The following is a 16,318-nucleotide window of genomic DNA, read 5'->3' on the forward strand; positions in this document are numbered from 1 at the left end:
GTGAGACTGAGAGAAAGTGACTGGGCCAAGGACACCCAGGAAGCTTCATGGATGAGGGGGGATTTGAACCTGGATCTTCCAGGTCTAAGTCCGCATCCCAAACCACTACACCACCCTGGCTCTTATAAGACATTAGGAGGCCTGCGGAAGCCCTCCTGGGGCTTCCATGTCCACCCATAGGGAAGCCCTACTGACTTTAATGGAACTTACTCCCAGATAAGCGTTACAGTCTTTTTACATGCATTCCTCTGCCAGGCTTTCATATTTTATTGTTATTTTTTCACATTTTTATTCCGTCCTTCCTCCAAGGAGCTCCAGGGGAGTGGTCATAGTTCCTCCTCTCCTTTTGTCCTCACGACAACCCTGTGAGGTAGGTGGGTGAGAGAAAGAGAGAGGCCCAAATCCTAACCCACTTTCCAGCACTGGCATAGCGGTGCCAATGGGACATGTACTGCATCCAGCAGTTGGGGGACACTCAAGAGGCCACCTCAAAGCAAGGAAATGTTTGTTTCCTTACCTCGGAGCTGCATTGCCCTTATGTCAGTGCTGGAACATGGGTTAGGATTGTGCCCTGAGTGGCTCAAAGTCATCTAGGAAGCTTCCTGACTGAGCGGAGATTTGAACCTGGATCTTCCTGGTCTAAGTCCAGCTCCCGAACCACTACACCAGCCATTTTCAACCACTGTGCCATGGCACACTGGTGTGCCGTGAGTGGTCCAAAGGTGTGCCACAGGAATTTGGGGGAAGGTCATTTATTAATAGGACCAATGGGAGATGTGAATCTCCATTGGCAGCATGGTGTGCCTCGTCAGTTGTCAAAAATCTGGTGGTGTGCCTTGACCATTTTAATGCCTTGTCAGTGTGCCATGAGATGGAAAAGATTGAAAATCACTGCACTACACCATCCTGGCTCTCATTTATAAAATGAGACTACTAATGGCCTGCCTCTCATGGGACCGCATGAATGAAAACAGCTTTGCGCTTTGAAAAGCACCAATCAAAAATGTAATCCAGGCCCCAGAGAAGGGTGTGAAAAGAACAGAGAGCCAAGTGTTTATGTAAGCTGCTACAAACATGGTAGCTGCCTGAGAACTCTGGACTGAGGCTTTGATTTGAAATAAACAAGGCTGCACAGTGGTTTGGTGCATAGTCTCGCTGGCTGTGTTTAATAGGCACAGCTGGAAGTGTTTCTCCCTGGACCTTGTCAGTAAGCGCAGCTGAAGGGAGCATTCATAGTTGCAGGGGCCTCCAGCGAGGGGGGAGTGTGGTTTGGTTGTTTTTTTTCTTCTTCACTTGCTTAAAGGAGTCGTGGAGCGAGGAAATGGAAGCAAAGTCTTTTCTCCTTCCAGGAGACAGCCGCCGCCTCCGAGAGGGGAAGCTGAGGCATAAAAGCATGGCTAATGGAGGGGAAGGGGGAGGCAGGCAGGCTGTCGGCCCCCAACAGCTCTCCAGGGATGGACACAGGAGTGCAAAGGGCCTCTGCCCTTAGGCGGTGATAACAGCCGTACGTTATCAGACATCCCGGTGTTCCCAGAGCACTGGGTCAGCCAAGCTTTTGCTCATGGCTGGAGGAGGCGGGGAGAGCCAGGCGGCCTCGCTCATTCCAGAATAGCAGATGCGGTTCATCCCAGCGGACCTCTTCCATGTTTGGCATTCTGGGCCCTTGGAGGGGTTGGGGGGAAAGGAAGGATCTGGCCTTGTTTTTCATAAGCACTAAAAACTCATAAATAGAAAAAGGTGTAAGACGTTCTTTGCATTCTCAGAGTTTGCTGTACTGATTATATATACCAAATAATAAACAAAGCAAATAAACCAAAGGTCTAAGATAGCGGTTCTCAAACTCCCAGGGACGCCCTGCTGTAAGTCCTTGCGGGGGGGGGCAGCAATGCAGTCACTACAATCACGTCGCTTTGGAGGTGCGCGGGGCTTGCTGAGACTTACGACAGCCTTCAGCGGCCTCCCAGGGGTGCGGGGAATCCTGCGCCAGCCTCTGCAGGGCTCCCCAACATGCAGAGACAGGCAAAATAATGATTGCGACTCACTTCTGGTTTCACGATTGCAAACCAGAAGTGGGTTGCGATTGTTATTTGTACATTCTCCGCATGTTGGGGAGCCCAGCGGAGGCTGCTGCAGGCTATGGTAAGTCTCAACAAGCAACTGCTCCTGTCCAAAGCGACAAAATCCTCCCCCCCCTTAAGTAGGCAGAGACCAGGGCTCTCTGGTTGGGGCGTCATGACGCCCCAGTTTGAGAACCACTGGTCTAAGTGGTGTGTTCATCTCTGTGTTCATAACTTCAGTTCCAAGCAAGTGTGGAGAGTCCCCCCCAGTCACCAGTTTCTAAGCTGGGTCAAAGGAAAAAGGATAATCATAGACCCCCAGCACCTCTGCTGCTCTTGTTTTGGGTGGTTTGTAGCCATTGAATTGTGACTCCATCCAAAAACAGTGGCACATTTTAGTTTGCTGCAGCTGGCTAGAATGGAAAGGAACGCAGCAGAGATATTATGCCCTTTTGTACTTGCCTTTAGGGAGAAAAGGATGTTCTTTGTAGTTTGTGGCTTCCACCATTCGCTATAAATACAAACACAGATTTAACAGTGTTACCTGTTGGTGAGGGATAAGCTATCAAGTTTCTGGCTTGCCTGGTGAAGATTGGGGTCCCTGGAGAGCCTTATGTTTCCCCAGGGGAAAAGGGGGTAGAAGAGCAGATCCACTTAGCCACTTTTCCAATCCTTTTTGGAGCTGAATCGTCTATGTGGGTGAATACAGGTGACTGTCTGTATCCTCAGATCCTGTACCATGGATTCACTTATCCACAGTTTTCTGCCGCTTCTCCCCATGCCCACTGCATCTATGTCTTCTGTGGCCAAGTTCTCAGGCCTCTTCTTGGGAGATCCCAGAGGCTGCTTCCAGGTCACACCAATCAGCCTTCAGGGCCTTCCAAGAAGAGATCCGACAGCTGTTAAGTCTGTGGTTCTCTGGTATCCGCTGTTTTGGTATCCACTGGGGTGGGCGTGGACAGATCCCCCGTGGATACCAGGGGATGCCTGTACTTGTTCCATAGGAATCAGGGGGAGAATGGAAGCAACATAGATTTGCCATCTGCCCTGGAAAGCAAGCTCTGAAAGGAGAAGGGAGAAGAGCCAACTCCATGAGAGAGGAGAAACCTGGAATTGTACTTTGAAAGTTCTGTTCCACATTGGTGGTGGGAAGCACATTGACCATTCCTCAACATACTGTGAAATTGTCTTCATGTGTTTCTTTCCACCTTGTCCTTTCACAATTGGAGAAAACCCTCAGCTTTCTTCAGCAGGGAGAAGGGGGTGGAGGATTTTTTTTATCCCCCCCGCCTTTTAACAAAAGTGACAACTTGAGTCAAACAGACTTTCCTCTGGCTGTGAGATATCTAACATCAAATGAAAGAAGGGAGCAGTCAAGGGAAAAGGACAGACACCAAATGCACAAGCAAAGCTCAAAGTGCCTTCTTTCCCCAAAGCTTCAGGCGGGACTTGTCTGCCTGCATCAGCCGGCAACGGGGGAAAGCAAGTCTTATTAAAGCAAGAAAACACTGGAGGGGTACACAAAGTCAGTCTGTGCCTTGTGCTCCATTTTGCAAGATTCTGGTTCAGATTGTGGCAGGAGGGAAAAGGATTTAGAGCAGAGGAAAATGGGATCCTTTTACTTCTCCTGCTAGATAAGGATAAACTCAGAACACTTTGGTTGGAAGATTCAAATACCTTGTTTTCTGTGCAGTCCTAATTTTATAATAAATGAAGATTGCAGTTCTATTCATGTGTATGGGCAGTGAGTTACCTAGCAATGGGACTTACTTCTGAGTAGACATGGGTAGGATTGGGCTGTACAGAGCTGAGAGCTTAGCATCCTCTAATGGTACCCAGAATCCACCACCTGAACAGGTACCTTGATCTGCTGATTGATAGGACTGTCTCCACATCAAGCCAGCACATACAGAGTCGTAGATGGACTTTAACACACGAAGGGCACCAACTTCCTCCATTGTTTAATTCCCTTTCTCTCCCCACCCCCCAGACTTTCTCTGAACACATGCAAATGCTTTTCTGGGAACAGCAAAAGAAGCAGAAGGAGAATTGCTATGACAAACTGATGTAAGGCAACATTTCTCAAACTGTGGGTCAGGACCCACTAGTGGATCATGAGCCAGTTTCAGGTGTGTTGCATAGCATCAAGCTCAGCCACCGTTGAAAATACAACACGGCACAGAGCTGCTGGGCAGGGCAGGCTGTCGGTGGGTGAGAGGCCTGGTGTTTTGCCCTGAATAGGTGGGAAGATGGGATGCTGGAAAGGGAGAAGGGCTGTGCGGTTGGAGAAGGATCCAAGACTGCCTTTTGCTTTGACTTCCAAGCTGGAATGCTTGAATTCCAAGCTATTCAAAATAACAACGCAAGTGCACTGTGTAATGGAACCTTCGTCTGATTGCAGCTTAGATTTGAAGCCTATATGTCACTTCCTGCCATGACATCAATTCCAGGATAATGACATCACTTCTGGTGGGTCCCAACAGATTGTCATTCTAAAAAGCAGGTCCCAGTGCTAAAACATTTGAAGACCACTGGTATTGAGTGTTCATTTTTGCTCATTGCTAAAGGTGCACAATGGACCTTTTTGCTCTGTCACGGTTTTGCACAAAAAATGCACATTTGTTTTGATGCATGGTCCATGTGCCCTGGGGAAATGCTGTCACTCCCTGAAATGGCCAGTTTGTTGCTGCTGCAATTGTTCTGTATAGAACACGGGTACACAGGTGTGACGGGTATCAACCATTGACTCTGTGGTAAACAATGCCCAATGTTGACTCCTCCCTTTCTGTTCCGCTATCATTTTGAAAACCTTTTTTGAATTGGGGAAAAAAATGACTGTGTATTGCTCCGCAGATCTCCTCTTTGATATCATTGGTTCCATCTTTCTTCAATGGAAAAATGTGTAGCTATTCTTTTGCCCCCTCATATATTACTCGTAGCCAGGATGTCATGCTGCTGTTGCTATAAGACACTTCTTCAGCAGCCAAAGTGTGCCATGTGGTTTGCTTTCCATGATTGTGATAAGATGCCTGGGGTTTCAGTTTTGCTAGTTGCATTTTTGGACTGGGATCAGGTTTTATTATTGTTGTTAAGAAAATATATATAGTGGGCCCGCCGTATCCGTGGGACTCGTACCCATGGGTTCAACCACCCACAGATTGAAATGTATTCCCACCGGAAAAAAAACCCCACCACCCCACAAAAAAATTCCACATATCCTGCTGTAGCAGAATCAGATCTGGAATCAGCTCTTGGAAGCACTTTCATCTCCCTGCGCCTGCATTTTCCAGCACTTTGACGCAATTTACATAACTTTATGCAATTTTTGCAATTTTACTCCATTTTGCAAGTGGTCCTGGGCATTCATTTTTTTGTATCAGCACAGAGTCTTGAAATTAAACCCACACAAGTATTGTGGTCCCTTTGTATTGCTTTTCAACAACAGAAAGCTATCCATGAAGCTTTTGTTTACAAACATTAAATAATTAAATGGCTACCTGTCCCAAAAGGGCAGGTATCATCATCATCATCATCATCATCATCATCATCATCATCATCATTCTGCTTTTCAACAAAAAAGTAGTTTATGTCACAAAGGAATAATATGAATATCCTGCTCCCGTATATATTTACTAGATCAGTCCAGGGGTGACATCACCCACCAACGGCTCATATCCATCACAGAGCTCACCTGACAAGGTTAACATATTTAATTTATGGTTAGGTTAATTTATGATACTATACTGGGTTGAGATATCTGAAACTACACATTGCAACTGGTAGCTGTGAGTGAAGCTCTCTTTCTAGTTCGTCCTTCTCTGTTTTATCTCCCTCCCCTTTTTTCCTTTACCTGGGCAAGGATCACTGATGTTTTGCTTTGCATTATGAAACTGGGCAATTCCCCATTTGCAGTAGATAAGTGCAAACGGAGTCAGTTATCAGTGACGCTCACAAAATCAAATAAAGCCATTGCAGTTTAAGACTACTGGTGTTGTATAGTCCTGTAAACACACTGATAGGTGAATGACAATGACTTGATTTTGGTCAGATAAGGAAAGTCAACTGCACTATGACACCCTGTCCTTGGAGTTAACGCCTTAGGAAGTCAGGGTGAAAGAGCCCACACCAGTGACTCAGGTTCATGTGATCAGTGATTCATGGTGAAAAAGTCCTGTTGGTGTTACATATGTTCCTCTTATGCAGCACAGATAAGGGGGGGGGGGGAAGATCTGGATACTCACTTCTGCAGGAACTGTAGATACTAGCAGCATAGACAGCAGCTTGCCTGGTTTGTACAGGTTTGAATCAGTTTTTGCTGATAAGTGATAAGTAGTGTCTAGAGCAGGGGTCTCCAAATGTTTTGGCCAGAGGGCCGCATGAAATATCTGGGGCAGTGCTGAGGCCTGGAAAAAAAATTTAACTATAAAATATAAATAAATAAATAAGAGATGGAACTTAGATGAATGAATAAATGAATGAGTGGGCTCATTCACTCAGCCTCTCTGATCCTCAGAACACCCTCCAGATGCAATCAGAGCACAGCTCTGGTCATTTTCAGTCAAGTGTTCAGTCCTCTTTCAGGAGACAAGAGGCTGGCTGGGGGCTGCATTTGGCCCCCGGGCCGGGGTTTGGAGGCCCCTGGTCTAGAGGAACAGTGAATAGTAAAATCACATCGTTAGTGGCTACTGCAGGCCCTCTGCTTTCTCTTGCTGTGGTTTCTAATGCTGCTGCAAAAATGGACACAGGTTGACCCTCCTTATCCACAGGTTTGGGACCTGCGAATTTGACCCAACGAAGGTCAGGAGAGCCTCATTGTACTTTCCGGTGACATCGGGAGGGAGGCATTCTGAGGCATGGGGAGGCTATGTGCAACCTCCCTGTGCATTAGAAGGCCTGTTGGAGACTTTTAAGATGCACTTCCGGTTTTTCGCTAAACCAGAAGGGCCTTTCAGAAAGCTCTGGCAAACCTTCTGAAGCGAGAGGAGGCTATGCGCAGTCCCCTTGTGCCTCAGGACACCTCCAGACAACTTCTGGTGGCTCAGTGATTTGGTTATCCACTGGTTTCCGTATCCATCAGGGGTCCGGGAACAGATCCCCCATGGATACCGAGGACTAGCAGTACATGCTCGGATTTCAAAGCAATTTGTGCACATGCCAGCAGAGTTGATGATAAGCATCACTGACCCTTACTGTGGGGCATAAGCTTACCTTCAAAACCCTTCATGGTCCTGCCCATCTGTGTGACCCTCCCTCTTTCACCTCCACCCCCCATAGCTGTCCGGGGTCCTGCAAATGCCTCTCACCATTTTTCACTTTCTGCTCTTTGTGCATCCTGCTTCCACAATCTCTCTGTGATGCCAGCTCCTTTCTTTAAATCATTCCTTGAAACCCCATGTTTTTGCAAAGTCTTTGTCAAATTCCTTAGACACCATCCTGTTCTATAATTAAGACTGAATGTACAGGAAAGAATCACATATCCTTCCCCACATCCATTTCCCCTCCCTGTGTTGTCTCTTTGATGTTTTCACATTATGTATTATAGCACTATCTATAGTGGGGTGATGCTAGATAAATATATAGCAGAGCAATAGGGTATGCTGCTGCAATAAGGGGCAGATGGCAGGGGAAACATGGCAGGGTTGGCACCAGAAGAAGCATATGTTGGGTGATCAAACATCCGACTGTCCTTGATGCAGTTTTTGCTAGTTAATGATGAAACTCATAATCAAAGGCTGTCTGCGTACATTGTGCTTAACAAAATACAAGAGGTTAGACCTCTGCCCTGGCGGGTGTACAGTCTATAATTCAACAAAGAAGACAAGGCAGAGGAATGGAAGGGATGTGGTGGTGGGAGCTAATAGGGATGGAAAATATGATGTCCATTTCCATGTGGGTTTATATTTTGTGTTCATTGGGCTGGAATTGGGAGGTGTTTGCGTCTGCACCCCAAATAAGAGACACACCCCAGCCATGCTAGGCTTATTGAAGAATTCAGATGCAGTAGTTTTGGTGGCATCACTAGGGTTTGCCTCACCCGGTGCAGGAGGCCAGTGCCCCCATGATGGACCCTCATAAGAACATAAGAAAAGCCCCGCTGGATCAGGCCAAGGGCCCATCTGGTCCAGCTTCCTGTATCTCACAGTGGCCCACCAAATGCCCCAGGGAGCACACAAGACATTAGACACAACCTGTGTCCTAGTGCCCTCCCCTGCATCTGGCAATCAGAGGCAGCCTACCTCTACCTTGCACATACCTAACATGACTTATGAATGAACCATAATGAGAACTTTTCCTCCAGAAATTTGTCCAATCCCCTCTTAAAGGCATCCAGGCAAGATGCCATTACTACATCCTGTGGCAAGGAATTCCACAAACTAACTACACGCTGGGTAAAGAAATATTTTCTTCTTTTCTTTCTGAACTGCTGTGGGTGGGGCATTTCCCCAGGCGTTGGGCATGGTGATGCACCATTGCTCTTGCCCCTGCTGGTTTTTTGGCTCTAGCTTTTGATAGAAGAGAAATATTTCAACACAGTTGGTTTCATTGTGTTCTGCATGAAATTACACATTGAATGCTATATAACATGATGGTATTATTCGACAAAGCCAAGATTTTAAAATTTTTGGCCAGTAGTGGTGTCATTTCCCACCCCCTGGTATGCATCACCTGGTGTGGCCCACACCCCCTAGCGATGCCACTGAGTAGTTTTCTTTTAGGGTTTGCTGACAGAGAGAGAGAGAGATTTGTTTTACAATGTATGGGAAAATGTCTTCCCGAGAGCAATTTTATATGCTTGTTGGCAAGGTGAGCTTCGTGTTCAGTAAATAAATAACCAAAGGCTGGGCTGGGAGTGATGGCTGCCCTCTGCTTCACTCCTGCAGTGAAAGGTGATTTAAGCATCATAACCCAACACAGAATTTCATCTCCAAGAGATGCTTCGTCTCTCAAAGGATTTCAAGGGTGATTTTGTTCCTTGACCAGAGGCACCTTTCTTGTGGGCTGCAGATAGCTCAACATTTTCTTATCATGCAGGTTCTGTCTCTTCACCCATTGGCTTGGTTCCCATTTGTCTATCTTAAAAAAAAAAAAAAATTGCTACTGCTGCATTCAATAAGATTGTACAGCTTGTAACCCCTTGTCACTCAGAGGTAAAATCTACCAGACTAGAATTCTTTTCTTCACTGCCCATGAAAGGCCCAGCCCAAGTAGCAGTGAGGCCTGGAGGGGAGGAAACCTCCCCCCCTTGAGTCCACTGATCCTTTTATAGCAAATCTGGTGATGTTTTTTTGCTGTTTATTTTGCTTCCTAAATCTCTGGCAATGAAATCTGTAGTGTTGCAGGACAATTTACCAGGACCTTTGTAATGCAAACGACCGAGAGAGCAGCAGAATAAAATAAGTGCAGTTGGAAAGAAAATCGACTTAGCTCAACCATGAGTTGAATTAATTTTAAAAAAAACACAACAGAACTTTTAACAGAATGGTATCTTTTAAGCATTTCTGCTCAGTGTTGCATATGCACAATGGGGATTAAATGTGTACACCTATGGGCTGGGCAGAAATGGGTAAAGCATAAAACTTTGTTGTGGTGTATACAGTGGGCCATCAGAATCCACAGAGAATTCGTTCCAGGCTCCCCCCCCCCAATTGATACTGTAATCTGCAGATATTGGAACCCACAGGGCACCCCAATTACTCACCTGGGGGCTGCTCCCAGCCCTCCAGAGGTCACACCTGCCTCCCACCCTCCTCAGAAGGCCTCCCAGTTGCAACCAGAAGCTACTTTGAGTTCAGCAACTTCTAGTAGCATCTGGGAGATGTTCAGAGGCGTGGACTCGGCACAGATGCTTCCATCAAGAATTATTTTGGGGGAAAAAATCTTTATGTCTGTTGACCAATGAATTTGGAGCACCCTTGTAAATAAAAAAGTATTTTAATTGTTTAATCATTTAATCCACAAGATGTTGCATCTCTTAGAAACAAGGGATGTTTCGCAGTAGTACTTAGTACCTTGAGCTGTTTCAGCTTCACAGTGGTGGAAAACACTCACACACATACACAGAGAGAGAGAGAGAGAGAGAGAGAGAGAGATTGTTCAAACCAGAGTTTGAAAAAGCTTTATTTACATGGACCTTTTTCCTTAAAAAAAAAAAAAAAAAAGAACTGTATGTTGTTATCATCCTGGCTGAATCCCAGTGACCTCGATTACCGTGAAGCTGTTTACAAGGTTTAGGTTAATTGGATTTCTTAACTACTTCCCAGGGCAGAAATACAGCATGGATGGCGTTCAAAAAGCAGAAGGCGGCTTGGAAGCAGCTTTGCTTAATAATTGGCTGAGCTGGTGAGGCTGGAATGAGATTTGGTACAAAATAGGCCTCTGTCTCAGTGCTGCCCAGTCTGTCTTTTGTACACATCATATTCCGCCAGAGATAAGGATCCCTTTCAAGGCAAGAGGCTTTGAAATGCCTGTGACTTTACCTTGGGTGCCTTTTCGTTTGCTCTTTTATTTGGGGGGGGAAGGATTGTGAATACAGGCCTGCCCTTTTTATCTGCAGGGGATCCGTTCCAGGACCCCTTGCAAATCCGTGGATACGTGAATCCGTGGCCATTCCAGTTTGATGAGCAAACTAGAAGAAAGTGTCTTTCCCCCAGTATCCACGGCATCCCCAGTGAGTCTAAATCCTCAGATTTCAGATCCACCAATAGCAAGGGTATACTGTAAAGTAATCCAGTGCGTTGCAAGGTTGCCTGAATAAGCTGGGAGACTGTAAGCTCTGGGCCCTGTTTTTATTGCATTCCCTCCCACCACCCTCGACACCTCCCACCCCTCCTCCAGCCCGCTGTTCCTTTTCAATGGTACAACATTGCACCCTCCAGGTGTGACCCGTAACTGCAGTCTTCAAGCTCAGATTGATTGGTTATTTGCTGTTGGGAAATGTTAGGGATTCAACCTAACATTGTCTTTCTTGGATTCAACCAACCCCCTTTTCTTTTGCTCTTTTCAGGCTTCCGAAGGCTCACAGAAGCTCTTCTCCCCTGCAGCAACTAAAGGTAGGTGATTTTGAAGAAGAACTTTCCTGGTCTTTGTCTTAGCTTGTTGTTGTTCATCGAAAGCATTTTTCTAGGGCACAGAACTTGAAAGGTGTATTGTCTATTCTCTGTCAACCACAATCACACTACAGGCATCTCCCCATATCCATGGGGGATATGTTACTGCTACTACTGCTACTGCTACTACTGCTACTGCTATCAGTAGTAGTATCCTGCTACTACTGTGTATACCTGAAACAGCCGATAGTAGCAAACCCTACTCAGATCCCTCCGTTGCTCTCATGACACACCATCTGCAAATTCTTTGCAAATAGAAGCTTTTTGGAAAAGGAAGCAGACAGGGAGAACCTAGACTCGTAGCTGTTTCGAGCAGCAGGGAGGCCCACAGAGGGGGCTGCAAGACCCCCACATGATCCAGATGGCTGATGCTACCCCCAGCCACTATAAACAAAACCCTTTTTCTCAGCGGCACAATCTCTGAGATGCCACCGTCACCGCCGTAGCCACTCCCCTTAAGGGGGAATTGCAGCGGTCCCAGTTTCCCTGGGGGGTCACAACCCCATGGTTGGGAACCACTGTGCTAGAGGACCGCTAGAGGAGGCAACAGCAGGAGCCCTAACAGGAAGTGGATGGCAGAGAGGTGTGTCATGAGCATGATGGGAGGGGGGAATTTGAGAACCGTGGATAGGAGGAACCGTGGCTATGGGACCCATAGATACAGGGAGCTACAGTATACAGCTGTGATTCTAATGCCTCTCCTTTCCACTCTGGTCTACAGTCTAAAAATACAATGGTGTATCAGTGACCTTACACTGCTGTACCTTCAGCTGGAGGATCACAACTCTTATTTGGGTCATGCCCTGGTCTCAGATGGGTCTGACCATTGGCACCACCCATGCTGTATCTCTTAAAGGGGGGGGAGAGAGTGGGGGAAGCATACATAGGAAGAAGTCCGGCATATGTAGATAACAGGGTTTCTCAAGCTGTGGGTCACAACTCAGTGTCCAATGGACCCTGGTTTTGATCTTCCCACTCGTCCTTGCATCCAGTTGGCTCCAAATTGGAGCTATCCAGACAGAATTGGAGCCATACTGGAACTCTACAGGCTTCAGAAGGCCTTCACAGGTCTCTAGAAGCAGCTGTAACGTCACTTCCAGTTTACTTCCAGATTTGTGAAGTTGCTTCTGAGAAGTTTGAGAACACCTACATTAGAAAATTATGCATATTTTGTTTTATACTACTGAAATACAAATTTAAAAGAAAACCAACTTGAAACAGACCTGAACTGGTTGGAACAAAACTTTCCAAAGCAGACAGCTTCCAGTGGGCGTATCTGGGAAGGTGCCTTGATTCAATCCAGGGCTGCCCAAACCCCGGCCCTGGGGCCACTTGTGGCCCTCGAGGCCTCTCGATGCGGCCCTCAGGGAAACCCCAGTCTCCAATGAGCCTCTGGCCCTCTGGAGATTTGTTGGCGCCCACACTGGCCCGACGCAACTGCTCTCAGAGTGAGGACTACTGTTTGACCTCTCGCATGAGCTGTGAGATGAGGGCTCCCTCCACTGCTTGCTTTTTCATGTCTGTGATGCAGTAGCGGCAGCAAAGGAAAGGCCAGCCTTGCTTTGTGCAAGGCCTTGTATAGACCTTCATTCATTCATATAAGTTCATCTTCAATATATTCACTTATGTAAACATATGTAAATTTATTCAAATTTTAAATGTAAATTAATTCTCCCCCCTCCCCCGGGCCCCCAACATAGTGTCAGAGAGCTGATGTGGCCCTCCTGCCAAAAACTTTGGACAGCCCTGATCCAATCTGTCCTTGATGATCAAACCCAGTTGTTCCCAAAGTGTGGGTCATGATGCCCTGGGGTGTTGTGGGCCGCCTGCTGCCACACCGTGCTGCTTCAAACAGCAGGAAGAGGCAAAGAAGGGCCCTCCTGCTCACCTGCCCCGATGACCCCCTTACTGCTGTTTAAAGCGGCACGCGAGGTCTCCGTACCTGGAAGTAAATAGCAATGCTGTCACTTCTGTGAACCATGCATGGCTTCTGCAGCACTGGGGGTGTTGCGCAGCCAGTGAGTTTGGGAAGCTGGGGCCATAGCTTGTTAGAAGGGCTTTGAGCCAACAGGGTCCTCCTCTTCCCTCCTCAGCCTCTCTCTCTCTCTCTCTCTCTCTCTCTCTCTCTCTCTCTCTCTCTCTCTCTCTCTCTCTCTCTGCCAGGAAATAGTACTCAAATCCAAAAGTACAGAAGTCCGTATGTCTGAGGGTGGTGATCAATGAGTATTTGTTGGCACAAGAGTGATTTGTCTCACTTCAGGCATTTCTTCCTGGTGCAAAAGGGAGTGAGGCCTTTCTAAGACATCCTCCTTGCAAAATAAATCAATGGACAAATAAGAAAAGGCTGTTTGTGTTGGCACCTCGCTCTCTCACACATGGCCCTCTCAGACAGGCTCTCTTTCACATTCTTTTCTCCCAGCCCCGTATGTCTGAAAGACGAGCTTTTTACTGCAGGGCAGATGGGAAAGAGGGCTGGTTTGAACCTGCAAAATGCCCATAATTCAGAGTCCTGAGAGGTCTTCTGTGGGATATACTTTCTCACCCCGCTAACTTTCCCCAAGAGCCTTAAGGGCTACCAAAGGTCCAGCAACGTACAGATGGGAAACATACGTTATAGAAAATGTCAGCCTGGGGTGATCCACAAGTGCTTGGCCCACTGGGCTGGCAGCTGGCAGCCCCTTTGAAGCTCCTTCTCTGTCCTTTTGTGGTCTCTTCTATTCTCCTCTTGACCACTGAAGAGAGCCTCAGGCCAGCAAAAGAGTTTTCTTGTTCAGAGAGGACTCTGAGGTTTGCTTTGCTTGTCTGATCCCGAAAGGAAGAACAGGGCTGCATAATTTTGTTGCCTTAAGGGGACTGAGTCTTCTCTGGTGTCTTTTTCCCCCCCTTTCCCTTTCCTTTCCCGCTGAGCTAAACTGTCAGTGTAAATCATTTTAAAAACTAGAAATGCAAAACCTCCTGAGATTGGGCATGCTGTTTCAGTAGGAATACCTTATTATTTCAAGAAGGGCTGGGGGCGTGGGAGTGCTTGGAAATGGATGGTTACTTCACCTGGCTCCCGGCAGGCTCTCAGTGAAGTGGAAATGAATGCTGGGCAAAGCCGCCCCGAACATACACAGTGGCACTGAAGCCTGGTCTAGGGGAATGAGTGCAATAGGGAAGAGACCTCGGTGCTGCCCCGTTGCCGTTTGCAGTTTGACCCTGGGCAAGCCATTTGGCTTCTGAGAGGCCTCTGCGTCTTCCCCTTCTCTGCCTTAGAGGCATAGAATTCATCAATGAGGAGACATTTTTTTACAGCAGCATTTCCCAAAGTGTAGGTTGCAACCTACTGATGGATCATGAGTCCATGCATGCTGGGTCGCAAGCTGGGCCCCTCACCTGTCTTTGCCTCCGATTGGCTCCAAATCGGAACCATTCAGGAGGCATTGGGAGGACCTGGAGGCCTCTTCCGGGTCATGTAGGGCGGGCAACCCACTCTACTGACCTTCACAGACCTCAGAATGGCCTGCAGAAGCATCTAGAAGTTGTATGGCTGCATGAGTTGTATGCAAGTTGTATCGCTTGCATCATTACCCGCTGGAGAGAACGAGATGGGTCACGTTGCTGAAATGTTTGGGAACTGCTGGTTTACTGGGCCACAAGTGCTTTTAGCTGCTAGCTAGAGCGACTTTCATTCATTCATTCATTCATTCATTCATTCATTTATTTTATTTGTGCCACCCTTCCTCCAAGGAACTCAGGGTGGTGTAGTGTAAATGGTTCCTCCCCTCTTTTTGTCCTCACAACAACCTTTTCCTCAACCCTGTTGAGTCTGAGAGAGACTGGCCCAAGATCACTCAGGAAGCTTCGTGTCTGAGCGGGGATTTGAACCTGCATCTTCCAGGTCTAACTCCAACTCCTGAACAATTACATCATCCTGGCTCTGGACTTTTGACCAGGAATGGGAGGATCCTAGCTGGATCTCAGGCTGCAGAGCAGGGTGTAGTCAACACGAGGAATTGAGCACCATAATGAGGAGCCGTTCCCACATTTTCAATGAAATCTAAGCAGCACATGTCCAAGACATCTCATTCAGGCCTGCCTTTACCTCAGTGGTTGAATGTGGGGCAAACGATAATAGAGGGAAGGGGTCCTTGATGGAATCCTCAAGCCCCACCCTGACTCCCTCCAGTGTTAGACTAATCTTGCCCCACTTGTACCTTTCCAAAGTAGTAGCTTAGCAAAGGGGCTGCCCCAGTATGTAAGAGGGTCAGGCCTCCTCTGTGTCAGGTAATTAGGCTATAATCCTATCCACACATACTTGGGAGTAAGTCCCATTGACTATAATGGGACTTACTTCTAAGTAGACATGCAAAGGATTGGGCCCTTAATTATACAAGTACTGTGTTTCCTGATTATCGCTTGCAACGACGAGTGGTGTTAGGTTGACCAACTTTTGGGCATTGACACATAGACATGCAGCCCATTGATATGTAGGATTCCTTAACAGTATTATCTAGAGCAGGGGTCTCCAAACCCTGGTCCGGGGGCCAGATGCGGCCCGCGGCCAGCCTCTATCCGACCCGCAACCAGTCTCTTATCCCCTGAAAGCCCCTGGCCCACTTTGCCAAACATGCTCTGGTTGCATCTGGAGGGTGTTCTAAGGGCCAGAGAGGTTGAATGAATGAGCCCATTCATTCATTTATTCACACATCTAAGTTCCATCTCTAATTTATTTATATAAATTTTATATTTAATTTTTTTTTTCCGGCCCTCAAAACCGTGCCAGACGTTTGATGCGCCCCTCTGGCCAAAAAGCTTGGAGACCCCTGATCTAGAGTAGTGATTTTCTGTGTTTTTCTTCTAACAGCATATAGACCTGTATGGTCTTCTCTAAGGTCTTTGCCTCTTGTGATGTCACTTCAGGGTTCCAGGAGGCTTTTCCAGGTTCTGTAGCAACTATATATATTAACTAAATGCCTGTCCCTCTTCCTCTGCCAGCAGAGCCAGTGGAGGAAGAGGAGCAGACAATTCATTACTATAGACCAGGGGTGTCAAACATAAGGCCCGGGGGCCGGATGTGACCCGCGGAAGCTTTTTATACGGCCCTCAGGCTTTCAGTTGCTGTGTAGTGCTGAGGTGTTACTGCTGAAATATGATCAAGATTCGTATATTTTC

General features: G+C 47.1%; 1 protein-coding gene across 16 annotated transcripts in view; it reads left to right on the forward strand.

Annotated features, from left to right (window-relative positions):
- The window catches only part of FBRSL1 (fibrosin like 1), an 863,567-nt gene that overhangs the window by 749,756 nt on the left and 97,493 nt on the right, over window positions 1–16,318 (forward strand). For all 16 annotated transcript variants that reach the window (XM_066609681.1, XM_066609673.1, XM_066609675.1 and 13 more), the window contains one exon: window positions 11,062–11,107. In XM_066609681.1, coding sequence (XP_066465778.1) covers window positions 11,062–11,107 — 46 coding nt within the window. The remainder of the gene's footprint in view (window positions 1–11,061; window positions 11,108–16,318) is intronic.

Source organism: Tiliqua scincoides, chromosome 14 (genome assembly GCF_035046505.1).
Source record: "Tiliqua scincoides isolate rTilSci1 chromosome 14, rTilSci1.hap2, whole genome shotgun sequence".
Lineage (NCBI taxonomy): Eukaryota > Metazoa > Chordata > Lepidosauria > Squamata > Scincidae > Tiliqua > Tiliqua scincoides.